General features: G+C 42.6%; 1 protein-coding gene across 5 annotated transcripts in view; it reads right to left on the bottom strand.

The window, feature by feature from the left end:
• Positions 1-20,717, bottom strand: part of IL1R2 (interleukin 1 receptor type 2) — a 59,878-nt gene that overhangs the window by 14,178 nt on the left and 24,983 nt on the right. For all 5 annotated transcript variants that reach the window (XM_014583393.2, XM_027767529.1, XM_006166619.2 and 2 more), the window contains 2 exons: positions 4,869-4,996; positions 4,104-4,365 (listed from right to left, as the gene is read on the bottom strand). In XM_014583393.2, the coding sequence (XP_014438879.1) occupies positions 4,104-4,365; positions 4,869-4,935 (329 nt within the window). In that variant the 5' untranslated portion in view covers positions 4,936-4,996. The remainder of the gene's footprint in view (positions 1-4,103; positions 4,366-4,868; positions 4,997-20,717) is intronic.

Below are 20,717 nucleotides of genomic sequence, written 5' to 3'. Positions count from 1 at the left end.
ACCCTTGGGAAACAAAAAACATTCCATCATAATTGCCATTAGAGAAACAGTGATGTGGTCCGCACTTTTTGCAAAGGGTCCAACACTATCAAGGGTCACTAAGAAATTCCCAAAGTCCTCTTCAAAGGGGCTTAACCCTTTCAGGTTCTGTAGCTCCTTGACCTCAGCTCCAACTCCATTGCCCAAGGCATCAGAGCTATATGGAGAGACTGTTTCTCAAGGGCCACTGTTTCCATAAAAAGAAAGTTACCTTTACTCCTCTTAGGAATCATTAATCACAGATCTCTTACTTCAGAAAACTGCTGGAAACTTAGTGTAAGATCTAGAAATTATTTTTGCAATACTGCACAGAGGAAATTAACTTGGTGAATTCATTTATTTGTTTAATTTTTTAAATATTTTTCTTGTTGTTGGCCTAATCATAAAATCTCAATTCCAGGGTCAGTAGGTGGCATGGTGGTTAAGACACTGGATCCCATGTGGCAGACACTGTGGTTCAAATCCTGAACCTGGTAGCTTGAAAATCACTCTGGGCACATGTGTATGTATGCCCAGAACCCCAAGAGGAGACTGGAAGAGAAGATGTTGCAGCATGGCTAACCCCCTGAGGGGTGCTTTCTCATTTTTCTTCTCTCTGTGTTTCTGTCTGCCTTTCTCCAATGAGTACACATGCCCTACAGCAAAAATCTTAAATAAATTAAATAAAAATAAATCTCAAGCCCATAATTCTATCAAAATCCTAGAGCTGGGAAAAGGACAGAGATAAAGCTTTGCTGGTAACATAGAGAAATGAGTGGAAGGATGTGACACTCCACAAGATAATTGCACATAAGAAGATGCTGGGGTCAAGTCTTGACACCTCTCATAGTATACCGCATTTATGTCCATGACACACGGTTGCTTGAGCAGGGGTAATCATGGCATCATGACATGCTGCCTCTGTCTGTCTCTCTCAATCTTTCTCTCTCTCTCTCTCTGTCTCTCACTCATAGAAGAATATATAAATACATAAATAAACATTTTTTTAAATCTACTTTTTACAGTAGGAAAACATGGGACCAGCAGTTAGCATAATGGCTATGTCACTGGACTCCCACGTAGTCGACCGTGGTTCGTGTCCCAGACCCGGTGGCTTAAACTCACACCGGGCGCGTGTGCATGCGTGCCCAAGATCCCGAGAGAAGAATGGAGGAGAAGGGATTGTGGCGTGGCCATCCCCCCTGGGGGGTGATTTCTCGCTTTCTATCTCTCTGTCTCTCTCTGTCTGTCTGGCGAGTACACGCAGCCTATAGCAAAAACCTCTCCAAAGAAAAACAAGTAGGAAAACATAAAAATATAATTATCTCAGCTAAATTTCTGACTATCTAAAACACATGAAATAATAATCAGTATCCAAAGAAGCAACAAGATGTGAAAAAAACATATGTGAAAAAAATGTGAGAAAAGTGTACAACCTGAAAGATAAAATAATTAATTCAAATACACAGGCCAACATCTGCACTGTAGTTTACATCTGGTTTTAAAAAGGGAGAAATAGATGAAGAAACATTTTATGCACAAAGAAATACAAAAAGTTCGCTCTCACCTTGAAAAAGGCATCATCTCAATAACTGAAAATGAAGACAAGTTTAAAAGACAGTGCACACTTGAAAGACAGTCACCACAGCAGCTGGCCAGGTGCACGCCAGGCCGTGTACTGAGTGCTTTGCCTACGTTATTTAATTGATTCTCCAAAGTTATGAAATAGGAATTACGTTCATACCATTTTCAGGTTAAAAAAATATATGTACAGAGATTTCCTAAGGCCTTAAAGCTACTAAGAATTGTCAAACCAAAGTTGGAAGTAAAGAGAAATTTTTTTGTTGTTGTTATGGAAACAGCGGACATTGAGAAACAGTCTCTCCATTTGGATATGATTCCTGGGACCATGAAGTTAGATCACAAAGGGGGTGAGCTCAATGAACTCTAGAACCTGAAAGGATTAAGTCCTTTGGAAGAGCATTTTGGAGATTAACATCTGATTAGGTCTCTTCGAGTGAATTAGCCATAAAGCAAGCCTGCCACTTTTCCCTCTCTGGCATATGTGTTCCCAGGTTTCCCTTCCACATTTCCATCATGTTTCAACATACCACAAGGCCTTCACTGAAAGCTGCTAGATGAAGAATTGATCAAATCCAAATCTTTCGTGCAAGGGGCACTACCAACTGAGTGAATATGCAACCCACAGAATGGGAGAAAATGTTTGCAGATCACATCTGGTAAGAGGTTAATATCTAGACTATACGAAGAGCTACAACTTGACAAGAGAATATTCCAGTGTAAAACATGGACAACGGGTTGACCCTGTAGCCTACTGGTTAAGGAACTGGCTACTCCATGGCCCCAAAATATGCTGGGCATATGTTTGTGTGTGCCCCAAATCCCAAAAGGGTGAAGAGATAGAAAAAAAGATATTGTAGCATGACCACATCCCAGTGGGGGTTGTTTTCTTCCTCTATTCTGCCTGTCTCTCTTTGAGGAGTGAATATGCCCTCTGGCAAATAAAAATTTGAAAAATATCTCTTTAAAGAAGATACACAAATGGCCAATTAATACATGAAAAGATGCTCAACATCACTAATCATTAAGGAAATGAAAATAAAACACAAGATAACATTTTATCTATACTTAGGATGGTTATAATTAAAAATGAATAGTTAAATAACATATAACAGAAAATAACAAATGCTGATGAGAATGTGGAGACATTAAAGCCTTGTATACCATTGGTAGGAATGTAAAATGCTATAGCCACTGTGGAAAACAGTATGGCAGTTCCTCAAAAAATTACCCTATGATCGGGCCATTTCTTTTTGGGGTATATAATTAGAAGAATTGAAAGCAGGAACACAAACAGATCATTGTACACCCATGTTTATATCAGCATTATTCATAATAACAAAAGGCAGAAGAAGCCAGTATCCCTGGATAGATAAATAGATAAATAAAATGTGGCCTATACATAAGTGAGGTCTTCAAAAGTTCACGGAAAATGAATATTTCAAAAAAGAACATGCATGGATTTAAAATTTTTTTTGCACCAAAATAAACTTGTACTTAAATTCTGTTTTTCCACAAACATTTTGAAATCTCCTCACACAACTGATGACACATGCTATGACATGGATGAACCTTGACATTATGCTAATCACCAAAGGACAAATACTATATAATTCTATTTATATGAAATACCCAAAGCAGTCACATTCACAAAGACAAGGTGTAGAATGGAGGTTGTTGTCAAGGGCTAAGAAAGGGGGAAATAAGGAGTTGTTTAATGGGAGCAGAGTTTCCGTTTTGGAAGCTGAAAAAGTTCTGAAGCTAGACAATGGTGATGGTTGCTTACCCATGCGTATGGGCTCAATGTTACTGATCCATACATTTAAAAGTGGTTGAAATGGTAAAGTTTTTGTTCTGTGTATTTTACTCTAAATAAAGGGGGGGAAAGCAATAGGACAAAGAAGGAAGAGGGTTGGATCCAAGGTCAGTAGACACAGGTTTCAGCAGAGTACCTTCCAACCTAAGGAAAGTTTCTAAGTGAGTTTGATTCTGCACCTTTTCCACTGGGATCATTTATCCCTAATGTCTCATCCAGCTCGAAAGTTCTACTCAAGGAAGCCTCCCCTCTAGTGAGTAGGCAACATCTACTCATTGTTAAGTACATGAACATATAGACTTGTCAGATGAGGAAAACTCTATCAAAACTTGACAGCAGGGAAAGGAAAGAGAGTGAAAGAGTGCGTGTTAGACCAAATGGCTAACTCCTAAAAGATAGCATTTGAGTGAAGAGTAAATGAAAGGAGGGAGGGAGTGATCCAAAGGCCTGGGCAGGGTGGTATTTCAGGAACAGTAAGTGGGGAGAGATCATGTGATTCTCACCTGTACACTGGATTTGGAAATCCAGCTACACGGCTGAATTTGAAGTCAGGCCTCTATGACTCCACCATTCCATGAAGCAGTAGTAGTGAGATTAAAACCAGGTGGGAAGAAAAGGCCAACCTGAGAGCAGGTCTGGCAAATAAAAATGTGAAAAATGTTTCAATGTCCCAGCCCAGAAGGCTTACCTTAAAGTGCAGATGTAGGTGCCAGAGTCTTCCTGCAACGCCGGCAGGAACCAGAGAGCATCACCCTGGACCCTCACGCGTGCCTCTTCTCCCACGATGATCTCGGCAGAGTTGGATTTATGCCATGTCACATTGACATGGGCACTGGCAATGGCACCTGACCAATACTCCACTTGGGGACACCTCAGGACCACAGGCTCCCTTTCTACTCGTGATTCTTCCAAGTAATACTTGCCACGAAATTTGCAGTGTTCTGCCACCGCTGAAAGACAGACAGATCACAGTCAGGCTTCGCGTCACAGACCCAGGCTGGTTTTGGCAGGGAAACAATGAGGTACATCCAAGGCAGATGCCATGTGTCCCTAACAAAGTGAGCTGCACCCTGGGGTGCCATTAATTCTTTCCTCACCCCTGTTGTCATATCTTCAAAATTATCAAATAACTGGTTCAAGGCTCCTACCAACTTCCACTGGCATTTTGTAAGGACAGTTGTGTCAGGTTCATAAGTGACCACAGAAAAATGATTTTTAAATGAGTCTATGTTTTTCACATATAGAGCCTTTGTCATTAAGTCATATGGTTGAAATCCAAAGGGTTGACTTGCTCTTTGGTGGGAATGATCCACACCCAGGGTGCAGCAGAGCGGAGGACCACCAGCAGCACCTGGCCCTCACTAAGGCACGAATGTTTGCACTTACTTTTCAGTACCAACACAGCGAGAGCAGCTGCAGTGCAGCCTTTCTCTAGCAAGAGTTTCCTTCTTACCAGGGAGCTCCTCTGGCTGAATGGTGAAGGTAGATGCACCCGCTATCAACATGTACAAGATGATCATTATTCCCCAAAACTTCCAGAGGACACAGGAAGTAGAGATTGGTGGGCCAGTAGCCTGTAACCTAGGGGAGGAGACAGAGAGGTCACCGGGAGCCATGAACCCTTAAAGGGAGAGCCCCTTGAAGATGGTCCCAGGGACAGATTCTTGAGGCTTCCCCTGATGATACAATTCTTTTTGTCTAGATTTATAAGAAACTCAAAATTTGGGAATTCGCTGTTCTAGGACCATATTTACTGAACACACCTAAAGTGAAACACCTGGAGCACCTGCAGACCCTCTTGGAATAGGAGCTCCGCATTCTAAGTTTCAGCCTGTCACCAGTATGCCTTAGCAGCCCCTGCCCCTGTGCCTAAGATGCCCTTTCCTCCACTGAGCCCACTGCCAACACCCTTCTCTTCTTCAGGCATGTGCTCACACGTCACACTCTCAGTGAGATCTTCTCTCAAACCCCATGCAAAAACACACCACCCTTCTATCACAATAGTCCATAATTATTTTCCTGCTCTGATGTTCTCTGTACCATTCACCACCAACCATGTCTCCTTCCTTTGGAGTGTAAGCTCCATGTGTGTAAGGACCCTACTTTACTTCATTCACAGTTCTATCCTCAACTATAAGTTGTTGGATGGATGAATTAGTGAATGACTGAATCTCTAGAAGTCAAAAGGTCCTCATATTTCCCTTGTCAGATAAATTTTCCTATACCTCCCATGCATTAAATCTAATTTTAAAAACAATTCAGGCATACATGGGGTCTTTGAAAAGTTCATGGGAGGTGCATATTATGGAAAAACTATGCATGAAATTCAAAAATTTTTGCACCAAAATAAGCTCATACTTTGATTCCACTTTTCCATGAAATTTTTAATTTTCCTCATATGCTGAGAGAGTCTATGAAGTACTAACTGTCTGATTAAGAGTACCCCAACTGAAAAAGCAGTAAGAGGTCTAAAAAAAGTGATTAACATGCAAGTTCATGAAGCATTCTTTCACCAAACCTTCCCAAGATTGGAGTATCTGATGCCCACTTGCATCTCCCCATGGTCCTTTTCACGCTGTATTGCAACTGCTTGTTATATCAGCTAACCATTGCCACACCTATTCTACTTACGAAACCACTTCAAAGCCAAATGATGTAAAACAAGTTCGTGGGTCATATGGAGGCTGGCTACCTAGGTTAGGTTGGGTTAGACTTGACTCTACGCTATAGGTGGTGTTCAAGTTTACTCCATATGTCTCTCATCCTCCTTGGACCAGTAAACTTCCCCGGAGATGGTCTCCTGGTATTATGGGATGGCAAAATGCAAACATGGGTAAAAGCACACAAGGTCATGCTCAGAGCTAGCTCACTTTTGTTTGCCTACGTTCCATTGGCCACAGCAAGTCACATAGTCAAAACTTTCATGTGTGGGCTGGGAAAGTTACACTGGGAAAGGTAAAAAAGTGAGCGCAGCTAGGCCAAGTGCCACACCTGATTCTTATCATGGGTGTTCACAACCTGCAAGGCAGAGAACAGGTCTTGTTCATGGCCGACACAGTACCCAGTCCCAGAAAGTACCAGGGCATGTTTATGGCTGAAAGTCTACCAGAGACTTGGAAATGGCAAGTGAATCCAGGAAAATTCCCTCCATTGCCCCACCTCCCCTTCTGAGATAGTCTCTGCTTCTAGAATAGATACCATTGTGAATGACTCACACTAACCCCAGGGGGACCTTAACTGTTCAGGGTAGGGTTGGCCTTGAGTAAGTGGCTCTTGTCCTTTGTAAACCCTCACTTGACAGTAGAGAATCATCAGTGTTCAAAGGCTCAGATCTGTAGTCCGAGCTCCCCTGCTAGTGACTAAAAGTCAGGAACTGAGATTTATCTTTAGCTGGGTATCTTGCCTGGAGCTGTCTTCCCTAAGCTCTTCCAGCTTCTGCATGGCCCTATTCTTCACATGTTTCTCAAACAAAAATATTGTATTTCCTGGGACTTTAACTTTAATCCTTCTCCTAGGTTTGCTAGCCAGAAGGTCCTGTGAACATCAGCCAAATTTCTTTGTACTCTTTGGACACGCATGAGCTTATTGTGTTCCAAGCTGTACTAGACCTAAGTCCCTAGTAAGAGATGAAAAAAGTAGGAGTTAAATATACCACATCTAAGCAATGCCACATGTCCGTGTAAGTACAAGTCAAAGATGCTGGCATAGGGACTTACATCATAGTCATAGCTACTGTGCCAAATATTGAACATTAATTCTCTCAGTTTATCTTCATGATGCAAGTATCATGCTTATTTTACACCTGATGTATTAGAACATATCAAAAAAGTTTGGTCAAGATCTTAAGCTACTAAGCAGGAGTTGAAATTTCAACACAGGAGTGGTAATTCCAAAGCACTTGCTCTCCAAAAATACACCTTTTATGATACATTCTGCTAGTTTCTTCCCCATATCTGACATTCCCATTTCCCCAGCAAAAGAACTCTAAACCACCAACTAGGCACATGGCCACCACACATAATGACTACATTTCCTGTCTTCCTTTGCAACAAGGATTGCACATGTGACAAAATTTTAGCCAACTGAATATAAGTGGAAATGTGTGATCTTCCTGGGAAGTCTCTACTAATCTTCTTCCCTGATGGCTCAGTGTGGATGTGGTGGCTGGATTGTAGCTGCCGCCCTGGGCTACAAGGTATGGAGCACTTGATGGAAGTGGTAGGGCAGTAAGAGGAGAGCATGAGTCTTCAGAGGCTTCCTGAAACCACTCATCACCCTAGACTGCCTTCTTTCATATGTTCAGGTGTTCTGTTATGTATAGCCAAACCTAACCCCAATAGGTTGCCTTTCCAGAGTTTATAAAAAGAACCCAAGGAATAGTCAGGTGTGTTCTCACCATCCTCCTTCTGATTCTCAACAGTTTCAAATAAACAGTTTCTGCTGATTGAATCTAACAGTCACCTGGCTCAAAGGCAGGGTTTGCTGTGTAGCCTCATTTTGGATGAAAGAGCCACTCAAGGTTCATGTTCAGGCTTTGCCTTGGGTTATGTGAAGGTTTGTAACCATGGTTAGAATTACTTTGACTCCAGAAAGTCAGTCTGTGTCCATTAGAGACTTTACAGAGCTGGGAACTGAAGAGTCTCAGGCAAATCTAGTCAAAGTGCTTCCTTTTTACAGGTGATAAAAGTAAACTGAAGTTAACACTCTTCTCCAAATTGCATGTCTGGTCAGAAGAGATATTTCCACAAGGACCCTGTTTCAGTGACATGAACTCCTCAAAGTTGTCCTCCTCTAGAATTTTAGTTTCTATCCTCTACTTGTTCCCCACCCCATCCTCATCTCCAAGCAAGGGTTTATCTTGGTTTCTCTCTTTGGACTTCAGCAAAACAACTGTTCTACCGTGACTTCTCCAGGAAACGCCTTCAGATGAGTAAACCACAAACACGTAGTAACGACAGTTTTCAATAATACAAACCTCAGGATGGAACCAAAATTGCTGTAGCGTGGGAAATAGTAAGTTTTTGGCAGGCCCAGAAGGAAAAAAATATTAGTTTTGCAGAGATTTACAACAAAACACTATTCTCGTGCCCTACTTTCTCTAAATGTGTTTTCAGATCACAGAACTTGACATTTCTGCTGGAATCTGAGTTGACCTTCTTACCGAAAGAAAGAAATGTCAAGGACAGCTGTATGTGAGTTACCGTTCTATCTCTATTTTCAAATTTTTTTGTTCAAGTCACCATCTTCCACCATACTCCACGCTTACGTTTTTTTCAAAATAAGGATTGAGTAAAAAGAAGGGCCAATTATGAGAAAGTGACACGCACACAAAATGTGAGGAGTGGAGGAGGAAGGAGAACGACTTCAGTGAGGTAGTAAGCTGATAGCACACCCGTGAGTAAGACAAGAACACGCAGTGGGCCCACACTGAGCCCAAGTAACTAACTCCCTTTATGAACCAGAGGTGTCTGCCCCGACCCCAGATTTCTATTCACGTGCAATATGTATAGCCTAGAAAATGTAGGTGTTTGCTCCACCTTTGAGATTACTTTTGAAAAATTACAAATTGAAAAGTCGAAAGAATAGTAGAGCAAGTATCAGTCCATGTTTCACCTAGATTCGCCAGTTGTTCACAGTTTGCCACTTTTGCTTTCATCCACTCTCACTCTTTCTCTTTGTCCTTTACTCCTTCTCTATAAATAGATAAATATAGACAGACACACATACACACGTGTATACACACACATCTGTAACTGAAAGTTACAGACACATCATCAAACTTCATCCCTAAATACTTCAGAGCACATGCAGGAAACCATCTTTTAATAAACCGAGAACAACTAGGTAAATGATAGATAGCCCCAGCATTGACTCTGCAAGCATTTAAAAGAGAGAAAAATTACATCATATACTTGAATATATCTGGATTGAATTGATACAGAAGATTAAACTTCTCTATATTTCTGTCCTAATCTTGTTCCCAGAAGTTTTTGGGCAGTAGTCCCATCTCTGAGTCAAGTGACACAGTCATCCAAAAAACAAAAACAAGTGCAGGTGTTGAATATTAATAAAGTCAAAGAGCTATCAGACCTGACACTACCACTTAGTCAACTCCAGGGTATAAAATGAATTCCTAAGAATCCAATATGTTTCATGTACATCTTAGAAAACCACCTGAAACTGGTGAGGAAATAAACATTAAACTTGAAATTATCCTTCAATTTAAAGGTAAAGCAATTTTTGAAAAGCATTTTTAACTAAGTCTCAGGAAATCACTGAATTGTAAGAGTATGAAGGATAGGTAAGTTCCTCCAGGCTCAGAAACAGGGAAATACATGACTAGATTTAGGGCAGCTTTTATTGACAAATGTACCGGTTCAAAAGAGAACTCTTGATGGATTGTCCACACACATTATTTTTGTTCTATAGAAAAGAGAAAAGCTGATTTTTTTTACCCCAGAATTAAGGAAAGTTAGCTGCAGTGTTACATGCTGAGCCCATTTCTGGTCTGCATGGCAATGTCACAATGACCGCTGGAGACATCTTTGGCACTGGCCTCCTGCTCCTGACGGGGTTCAGGGAGACAGGAGCACTCATCATAGGCAATGATACAGGAAGACTCATCTTTGTCAGAACTGGGCATTGGGCCATAGTGGGTTGAATCTCAAAGGAGCAAACCTGGATAGAAAAAAGTATGACTTCACAAAGTACTACACAATCTCTTATATTTTATTTTCAGCTATAAATTTAAAAAAAAATGTTTTATCGTATGGGCCAGGCAGTGGCACTGCTGCACCCACATAGGAAAGGTCCCAGGTTTGCATCCTGGGACCTCCTTATACACATTAGGTACACTGCAGGTATGCCCATGATCTAGCTGGGACTGTGAGTGGATGGTGGCATGGAGACTCCTCTGTTCAGGATGCCTGTCTCCCTCCTTTTTCTTCCTTTATCTTTGCTCTCTCTCTCTCTCTCTCCTCTCTCTCTCATGAAAGAAATTAATTAAATAATTCTTTTGCATACATACAGAAATACTACCCTCTCCCTGCAAAACCTCCAGAATTTGACCAACTTCTGTCCCAAGAAACACTGACTAATAGTCACATCAATAAGTCAACCCAACTCATGTTCCCACTCACTCAGTCCTCTACTCACACTTTCCATTCCCCATGAGCTGGGGTCATTCAGAGGCCCCCACAGGCTGGACCATCAACCAAAGCTTCCTCCACCTTCCTCCTACATTAGTCCCTCCCTGAGGCTGACACCCAACAAGATGATCCCATGAGCCCAGAATAACCACCATCCTCCTCTGCAATGACTAATGAGAAGGCTGTGCACATGAGGCCCTGGCCTGTACAGGGAAAACCCACCAGGATTCAAAGTCCAGCCTGGTATTTGTGTAAGAGGGAGTCACTGCTCTGTACAATGCCAGAGGACAAAAGTCGTGAGTCTGGTCCAGCACAGCATCTCCATTACAGACACGGAGCCATAGAAACAGACTCAGGCAACCTCCCAAGGCCACAGAGCTCATGGGATGAGAAAGTAGGATGCCAAGCCTAGCCCACACAATCTCCAGTCTTGGCACTCATTCTCTGCTCTGTAGGAGCATTCGAATCTGGAACTAGAAGGGCTCTGGGAGCCATGATGTTTAGCTGCTCCCCACACAGCATCCTAGACCAGCATGCCTGGCACATCATCAGGCTTTCTCTTCCTAAGATGGGCATTTCCAGTCTTAGGCGGGATCCATGATTAGAAATTTCTCTGTAATTTCAGAATCCAAAGTTGCCTCCCTCTAAACTCCATTCACTAGTCAGAGTCTGCCCTCTTGAGCAGTTCAGAAGACTGCTCCTTCCAATAGTCCCAAGAGCTGAAGCATTTCTACAGAAAAGCAGCGCAGCAGGCGTACAGAGCACATGTGAACCCTGCTTTCCTCTGTGTCAGTGGGATAGTCATGGGCAGGTTATACTACCTGTGTGACCTCAGTCCCCTCATCTGTAACATGGACATAGCCCCATTGATGAGGACTCAATGCCATACGGTATGCACAAAGCTCAGCTAAAGGCTGGCCAAGAGAGTTCTCAGCAAGTGGCCCTCTGGTCAGCACCTTACAGAAGCAGACCTAGGCACTCGTAGGGGACAGTAACCAGCCCAAGGACACAGCAGTTGGCAGGCCCAAGTCAAAGTCCGACTTCCCACAGTCTGCAGTACGACTGACTCTGCTAAGGGTCCATTCCATAGCCTGAGAATTTTCTGGTAACTTAGCTAACACCATTGACTATACTAGAAATGTGTGCAGTTTTATCTACTGGAATCGATAAGCCCAAGTACATAATCCATACTGTAGAAGCATGTCTAACATACAAACACAGGGCCAGCCAGTGGCATGGTAGTTAATGAGGCTAGATCTCACACAGCCAACTGTGTGACTCAAGCCCCAGAACTGGCAACTTGAAAAACATGCTGGGCATGTGTGCATGCATGCCCAAAATCCCAAGAGGAGAATGGAGGAGAATGGAGGGGAAGGAACCATGGTGTGGCCATCCACCCTTGGGAGTGATGTTTCTCTCTCTCTCTCTCTCTCTCTCTCTCTCTCTCTCTCTCCACCCCCTCTCTCTCTCTTGCGCATGCACCCTAATACATTAAAAATACATATATAAACACAATCACAAGCACATGCATACTCACAGAAACACAAGTACACACACATACATACTTAAGGCCTGACAAGAATCTTAAGGTTTCTAATGTTTTCTTATTCAGACTGACATCTTAGTGATAAAATCCTTCAGCACACAGAACTGAAAGTTGAAACTAGGCTCCTATCTCACGCCACCCTTAACTAGCTATGTGATCTTGGGCAACCATGGAGTCACTTACTCAATCTGTCACAGTTTCTTCATCTCTAAAATACACAGGTTGGGTTGATGAGAGCTGTCATAAAATCCTAGCATTCCAAGTTAATCTGAATTTGAGTTTAGGCCTTTGTCAGTTTGTAAAACATCAAACAAACACTAAACCAAACAATTGCTGAACTGAGTGAAGGGTCACTGTAGAAGGTCTCGCAACCAGCAAACAGCAAAGCCAAGACTCACAACTTTAGTTCTCCTGGATACTGGAGTTCTTTCTAGCTCTTGCAAGCTACCTGCTAGCTGCTGTCAGTTGGTAACTGGATGTTCTGCTAGTGCTGGGATACAGGGCAGAGGGCAGCAGTGGTCCTTACCAGATTGACACCCTTTAAACCAAATGTTGCTTTCAAGCTCTTGCAGTCTGACTATAGAAAACACCTCAAATATTTGAACAATGTGTCATGCAGGAAAACTTGCCCGTCTAAAATATAACATAGAAGAAATAAAGACAGAAAGATCTAAATAACTGAAAGCCAATAGAATCTAGCATAAAGGCATGTTCATTTTACTCACAGAAGCTTTGAAGTCTTCCTACAGAACCTCTTTCTCTCTGTACGTGTGAGTGAGGCTAGTTTTTCAGAGCTGTAGATAGTATTTTCCAAAGATGGTCAACACTATGCCTCCCGTCCCACATGTCTTCTATAATGTGACTGTGCCACTCTGATGGAGGTGGAGAGTCCAACTCACCTCCTGTGAATGTGGGCTGGCCTATGACGTGCGTGGAACCAACCGAACATAGCAGATGTGAACTCTGAAGGTAGGTCAGAAAGATCCATGCACTAGTGCTTGGGATATTCACTCTACTGGAAGCTAAGCCACCACGTAAACAGTATCACTATTCCGAGACCACCTTGCTAGGGTGATCACATGTGGGGGATCTGGTTGACAGTCCTGGCTATGCCTATCCTCTTAGGAATACTTTCAAAGGCACCAGCTATGTGAGTGAATCCATCTTAGACCCTCCAGACAAGTCCATTGACCAGCTGAGCACCACAGTTAAAATTTGGTCCAACCACAGGAAGCAGAATTGCCTACCTAAGGGCTTCTCAAAGTCACATCCTACAAAATGTGTGAGTTATAATAAAATAGGTATCACCTAAAGCTATTAAGTTTGGAGGTCGGTCTTCATGTAACAATATGTGAATAAAATGCTCAAATCAAAAGCAGATTCATGAGGCCAGGCTGACGGGTAAAGGAGCTAGATCCCACATGGCTAACCGCAGTTCAAATCCCAGCCTGTAAGCTTGAAAACCACACTGGGACATGTGTGTGTGCATGTCCCAAGTCCTGACAGGATGGAGGAATGTGAGGAAAAGGATGCTGTGCTCTACAGAGGCTGGGACTATGTGAGAGGCTCAGATTTAGTGTTTAAGTTCCTGTCCAACCTAAAGGCTGGGCACGGTGGCACATGCCCATAATCACAGTAACTTGGAAGGCCAAGCCAGAAGGAGAATGAGCTCAAGACTGACGTGGACAACATGGGAGTTTGTGCTTAAAGTAAGAGCCATGTCTGGTGGTGTACACCTCTATCCCTTGTTGAGAGCCTGAGGCAGAAGATAAAGACACAATGAGACCCTGTCTTTAACATTTTTTTTTCAATTTAATTTAACAATTGTTTTAAAAAGCAGATTTGAGGGCCAGCAGGCAGCATGGTGCTTAAGGTGCTGGACTCCCACATGGACAACCTCAGTTTGAATCCCAGACCTGGCAGCTTGCTTTCTCATTTTCCTTTTCTCTCTCTCTGGACAGACTAAAAAATAATAATAACAAATAAAATTAAATAAAAGATTCTTTCAAAAGATTTATAAAGCAGTTATGAGGGCGAATTAGAAAGAGGGAGAAGGCTAGTAGAAGAAAGCACAGAAAAGGGTCACAGCTGATTTTCCAGTAGCAGAGGAGACAGGAAAATCATGAGGGTAGATACACGAGCCAACGCATACAGCCATCAGGGCCCTTGAACAGCAGGTAGTCGCTGCCACGTTACTGTGCCCTACTGAGGGGACGCGGACCTTATAGTACAAAACAGTGCATGTTCCTAATACATCATAAAGAACAGTTTAAATTTTGTTCAAAACACTCTCCAGGATGGGGCCATACATATAATATATCTGATAAAGATAACATTTTAACTACTTCCCAGTGTGTTTTTCTTCTTGCTGTTTTGGATTCTTCTACCACCATGGCCACAGGAAAGGGAAAATCCTCCCAAGAGAGGAGAGCAATAAATGGGTATGGGACTTAGGGGAAGAAGGTCCTGTGGGTTTCGAAGGCACCAAAGGTAAGGGAGAAGGAAACGAACAGCACAGGAACTTTTGCTCTGCTTCCAATCTGGGTGTCAAGAGGAATTCCACCTGGAAAAAGTAAGGAGCCTCTACCAACAGGGAGCCCTAAGGGAGAATAGAACTGACAATGCAGCATGTTAAGTGGATGTTTGCCAGGGCTAGCTCCCCACCCTCCTCTGGTTCTCACTGATGTGGAGAGATCCAGACCTTCCCTGTGTTCCCAGTGGAGTAAACTGAGATCTGGGCTGAGACAGGGCTGCTAAAATGAAGGACCTATTGACCTAGGGCCATGGGTGCAGGGCATTCAGCCAGTAGGAAGCAGGTGTGGCCGAATGCGTGGCAATGCTACCTTGCCTACTGGTCAATGAGTATTTTGCCAGGGGTCTGAGATTCTTACCAGAACAGTTAAAGGAACATTTCTCTGGCATCGATTGGTACTTGGTATGCATTTTTAAACCTGCTATAGGTGTTTCAGAAGTATTTCCTTCCAAAATTGTCAAGACGTCAAAACAGAATGGGAATTTCTCTTGTGCTTTGAAATGTCTTCTACTCTCTGGAAAATGTGCCCAGCTAGAAAGGCCTTGTCCTCTGAGAGTCAGCGAGCACAACTATCCCAGGCCCTGCATGTAGGATATGCATGGGAAAAGATAAGTCAACACAGACAAAAAAAAAAAAAAAAAAAAAAAAAGAAAAACCAAAACAAACAAACAAACAAAAAACTACCTCCTAAAGGTCTATAAATGTAGCATAGCTTGTTGACATGTAGCTTTTTACAGAATCATTTTACAATGCAGTACAAAATAAGCACCCTTAATAGGTAACTGCATGAATGCTGTATAAATGATTTCAAACAAATGATTAGCTTAAACAAATCTGAAAGTATGCAACAAATAAAAATGTATACTTACAACTAAATCATCTGTTACTTTAATACACAAACTCCCATCAGAATGCCTATATTTGAGAACCACACGTGCCTGAAATAAAAATACACATTTAGAAACAGTGAAGACAGATGAAAATTCTCATAAATAATTTAGTCTTTAGGTAGGCTGAAAAGAATTCTTTTAGAATTAACACCCAAACCATCTAAAGTCACCTTCACTGTAAACTTATTACTGAAATGAGGCAAAAACCAGCCATTTTAGTTCACTCCTATTGCTATAATCTTTTTAAAGGTTTGAAAAAAAAGTTGGACATCTTATATGCACCCAGCTTGAAAAGAGATGTATTGAAAATTCCCGGAATACATCCATATTCAGGGAATGTCTGAGTTTTTGGAGATTGTATGGGAAAAAAAAAATAAAACAAAAAAAAAAAAAAAAAAAAAAAAAGATAGAAAATCCCAAGCAATTTTTAGCTATACAAAAGGACTTCAGAGAGGTTGTGGAAGGACGAATCCCCATAGTGTAGCTGTTGAGTGCTGTGCACTGAAGTCAGATCCCACATGGCCCACAGCAGTTGGAATGTCTGCCACCTTGAAAACATTCCAGACACGTGTGTGTGCATGCCCAAAGTCCTGGTGAAAAGAAAAGGAAAAATGGAGGAAGAAGGATTCAATAAAAGGATTACAGTGTGACCATGCCCCATTGAAATTTCGTTCTCTCTCTCTCTCTCTCTCTCTCTCTCGCCAGAGCACATGCCTTATGACAATTTTTCATTTAATTTTGTGGGAAAAAAATGAAATTAAAGTATGAGTCTTATTTCTTTCTTTATAAGAAGACAGAAAGCAAGAAATCATCCCCCAGGAGGGATGGCCATGCTGCAATCCCTTCTCCTCCATTCTCCTTCTGGGATCTTGGGCACATACACACATGCCCAGTGTGATTTGGAAGCCACCAGGTCTGGAATTCAAACTGCAATCAGCCATGTGGAAGTCCAGTGATGTAACCACTATGCCATCTGCTGGTCCCAAGGTATGAGTTTACTTTAGTTAAAAAAAAAAATGAAATCCATGCAAAGTTTTCTCATAATATGCATTTCTCATGACCATTTTGAAGCTTCTTCTCCCCACTCCCACCCCAGAACCATATGGGAAAATTCCTTGCCATAGAAAATCTAACCTTTAGCCCTAAGACAGCCCAGACTTAGTTTTCTTTTTTTTTTTAATAATTATTTAGTCATTAATTTATTTTAATTTGACCAGAGAGATACACAGAGAGAAAGAGAGGGAAAGTGAGAAAGCAAGCCACCAGGTTCGGTATTCGAACCGCAGTTGGCCATGTGGGAGTGTCCAGCACCTGAACCATCACGCCACCTGCTGGTCCCCATCAGACTTAGTTTTCCATAGGCCCAAAAAGTGTCCCCAGGAAACCCACGTCTCCATCTGGGGCTACCAGCACGTAGTCCATAACCACATCAGCCTTCTGGCTTCTCTGAGGTGTCAGATGTCTGGGTACCTTGCTTCCCCGCCAGGAGTACAGGACCATGAAGCTTGACAATCGGAAACCCTGCGTCTTGCCCCTGCCACTCCAACTGACAACTTAGCAACAGGATGTGGGAGAGATACATTTGTGCTCACCAAGACCTTGTTCCTTTCTACTTTAGGGTGCTCAAAGTACTTAGCTTCTCTGCACCCTTGAATTAGGCGTGGTACATGATGGGGAAGGACATGCGCCATCTCCAGGCCTACACGTTTCACCACGGAGGCTCTCCCCTCTGCCCTCCCTTCTCCTGCCACAATGAGCAGAGCCCTTGTTTATTGATGGTGCCAGCACAGCTCGGTAACACCACCCTGACCAGAGACGGATGTCTTCTCCCATCCAATGACCCACTCACTCATTCCTGCCGTGTCTGTGTCTCGGCAATGTCCCCTTTCCCACTTGAGTGAAAACAACACAGGTTTCACAGAGGTTCTTCGTAAATTCTGTTTTGAGATGGCTGGAGTGAGGAGTCATCTCAGTCTGATGCAGATAATTGATGATGTAGCTCGAGCAAGAAATAGGCTTGGGTTGTTTTAAGCTACTGAGATGTTCTAGGTTGCAGGTCTAGCCAGCAACCAAAGAGAAGGATCAGGACATTGTATTCATTTTCCATTGCTGTTGTTAAAGTAGAATTCTAATAAGGGAGTCTGGACCTGAAGAATTCCCAGACCAAACAAAGCCAAAGGCCTAAACATAGCTTTAATCTTGCTTAAATTGAAACATTAGCCATTGTAATGGGTCATTTCCGGTAAATGTTGATGTAAGACAGCCACTCAACGTATGGTTATGTGATTAGAACTTTCCAGCAAAGCATCTTTAAAAAAAAAAAAAAAGACAATTTTGCAATTGCAAACCAATCAAATAATTTATTTTTTGTCTCCACATTTTTCTAATACATACTTATCTCTGACATTTTGTCATTGGATCCTTAGACCTCTTTTGGTCTGATGTTTCACAATTCATAAATTGCTTCTTACTCAGATAAACTCTTTCAATTTCACTGTGCCTCAGATTTTTCTTGTAATTCACACTGTGTGATGACTACGAACTCAGTCACAGAAAGTAACACCTGTTCGTTAGCTCGCTTTGTTATAAGTCAGATGTTTGGGCTCAGCTTAGATGGACTCTCTGCTTAGTTCCCTCCCAACCCTCGACACTGCCAAGACTGGGAAGACAAATTTCTGACTACTCTTATTTTAAAATTCTTTTGAATAGTTCTGGGGGCAGCCCATCCACAGACATCAATCTTGCAAAATCAGACCACTCTGGTCCAGTGATTGTGGATTGCTTCCTACATCCTGAACCCAGCACAGCATCACAGGGATACATGGCAAAGCTTTATCTTCATTAAGTTCAGACATTCTTTTCTGCTAATGTTGAATCTTTTAGAGACAAAGACTTGTGCTTTTAACCAATTACTAAGCTAAATATTTCTAAACCCCCCCCATGACCTTTAAGCCCCCTAGAACTTCTAGGTGTTCTACCTCCTTGGGCCAGACCAACACATGAAAACTCCATGTGTTGGTCCCAGAAGGTGGTGTGATAGTTAAAGCACTGGACTCCCATGTGGTTAACCACAGTTTGAGTCCCAGGCCAGCCCCTTAGAGCTCATGCCAGAACCGTGTGCATGCACATGCACGCCCCAAATCCCAAGAGAAGAACGGAGGAGAAAGCATGGTGGCGTGGCCATCTCCCTGGGTGGTGATTGTTTACTTTTTGTCTCTCTATCTCTCCAGAAAGCACGCATACCCTAGAGCAAAAATCTTTCAAAAGAAAAAGAAAATTCCATGTGTTGATTTACAGTTTTGCTTATGTTACCTCTCCGGATTAAATAAGAGAATCACTGTAGCTAAGCCCTACAGAACACTTTCTGAGCACTACCAGACATAGTGTTTCTGGTCACTCAAATTTAGCTATGCCTAAACTTCTAAAAATATTTTTAGAGTTTGTTCATCTCTGCAGGCAGCTGAGATCAAAGTGCTGGGCTAGGTTCCTTCCTGGAGCGTGGGGTCCTATTCAAGTTCAGGTAGTTGCTATGACTATGGAACTGAGGTCCCCACTCTTGCTGGTGTCAACAGAGACCACTGTCAGCTACTAGAGGCCACCACCACTATCCCCACCCCATCGCTCTCTTCACAACTTGAACAGAATGACATCTATTGCTGGTCCAAGTCTCTCTGACCATGTGACTCTGAACTCTAGACCCTTGCCTTCCGTTTTCAAAGAGCCCAGCTGAAAAATATCAGGCCCACCAACATGGCCTACCTTTTGATGAGCTTCTAATTGAGTGGGAAAGAAACAGAAATTCAATTTCTCCTACTGTCCACTAAGAACATATTACTTCTATGATCTCAAAATGTGTGGGAATTTCCCCTTCCAGTAAGCAGGCAATTCCACAGCAGACACCAGCTGGGCATTCTCTAACCTAACTCCATTTCAATGCTCTCTACCAGGAGATGGTGTGTCAGATCCCATACTTTGAGGGTTTGGTTCCATGAGACTGGCCGCACTTCAGACTTGAGTTCCAAGTCTAGCCCTCCAGAACTTCTGATCAACTTGCTACAGTTTGGGGTACCCATGAGCCACTCTTTGAGTTTAATTTGCTAGAGTAGCTTATAGAACTCAGGGAAATAATTTGCATATGTTTATTGGCTTATTATAAAGGATATTTTAAAAGACACGGACTGTCAGATGAAGCAGCAATAGATAGGCAAGGGCTGGCAGGGTCTGGAATGAAGGAGCATCTGTTCCTATAGAGTTGGGGTACACTACCCTCTCTGCATGCAGCTGAATTATTCACTTGCCTTCCTGCAAGCCTTCATATGCTCAGCTGTTCATAAGTTATTCATAAGCTCTCTTATCCCTGTTCTTTTGGACTACTTCTTTTTTTAGAGAGATTTTTGCTATAGGATGCATGCACTCACCAGAGAGACAGAAACAGAAAGCAATAAATCACCCCCCAGGGGGAAGGACCATGCTGCAATCCCTTCTCCTCCACTCTCCTCTCAGGCTTTTGGGCACGTACATACATGCCCTCAGCATCAGTTTTAAGCCACCGGGACTCAAACCTCAGTTGGCCAGGTGGGAGTCTAGCGACATACCGTTATGCCATCTGCTGGTCCCCTTTGGGGCTACTTATGGAGACTTCATTGCATAAACATGACAGAAGCATGGACAGATGCATAGATATGCAATTGGACAGAAAGGGTGTGATCTAGAGGACATAGATGGAGTGAGGAAATCCAGCAAGACCCATCTGCTCAGATTCTTCTAGACCTCTTCGTCCAATGTGCTTTCCTCCCCGTATGGGACAGGGCCCCTTCTAAAGTGAGGGGGTTTTATGATCTACTATCAAACAACATGGTTCAGAAAATTTTTCTTCACTGTTTGTTTTTAAGACAGAGTCTACAATACACAGTCCTCCTGCCTCCACCTCCTGAGCAGCTGTGGGGTTACAAACATACACACCACTGCACCGGGCCAAGAATCAAACCCAGGCCTCTCCACCAAGTAACATCACCTACCATGTGTGCTGCCATGGCTGGGCCTTTATGGAACTCTATGACCCATCTTGGGGCAGAGAAATCCTAGCTTCTATGGTCTGCCTTTGGGAGTTTCAGGAACCAGGGATAATAGTTCAAATAGTTTTAAATGAGGAACAGTTGACAAAAAAAAATTATATATATATATA

The sequence above is a fragment of the Tupaia chinensis genome, unplaced genomic scaffold, assembly GCF_000334495.1.
Source record: "Tupaia chinensis unplaced genomic scaffold, TupChi_1.0 Scaffold144276_1, whole genome shotgun sequence".
NCBI classification, from domain to species: domain Eukaryota; kingdom Metazoa; phylum Chordata; class Mammalia; order Scandentia; family Tupaiidae; genus Tupaia; species Tupaia belangeri.
This window is presented reverse-complemented; position numbering and strand designations above follow the sequence as displayed.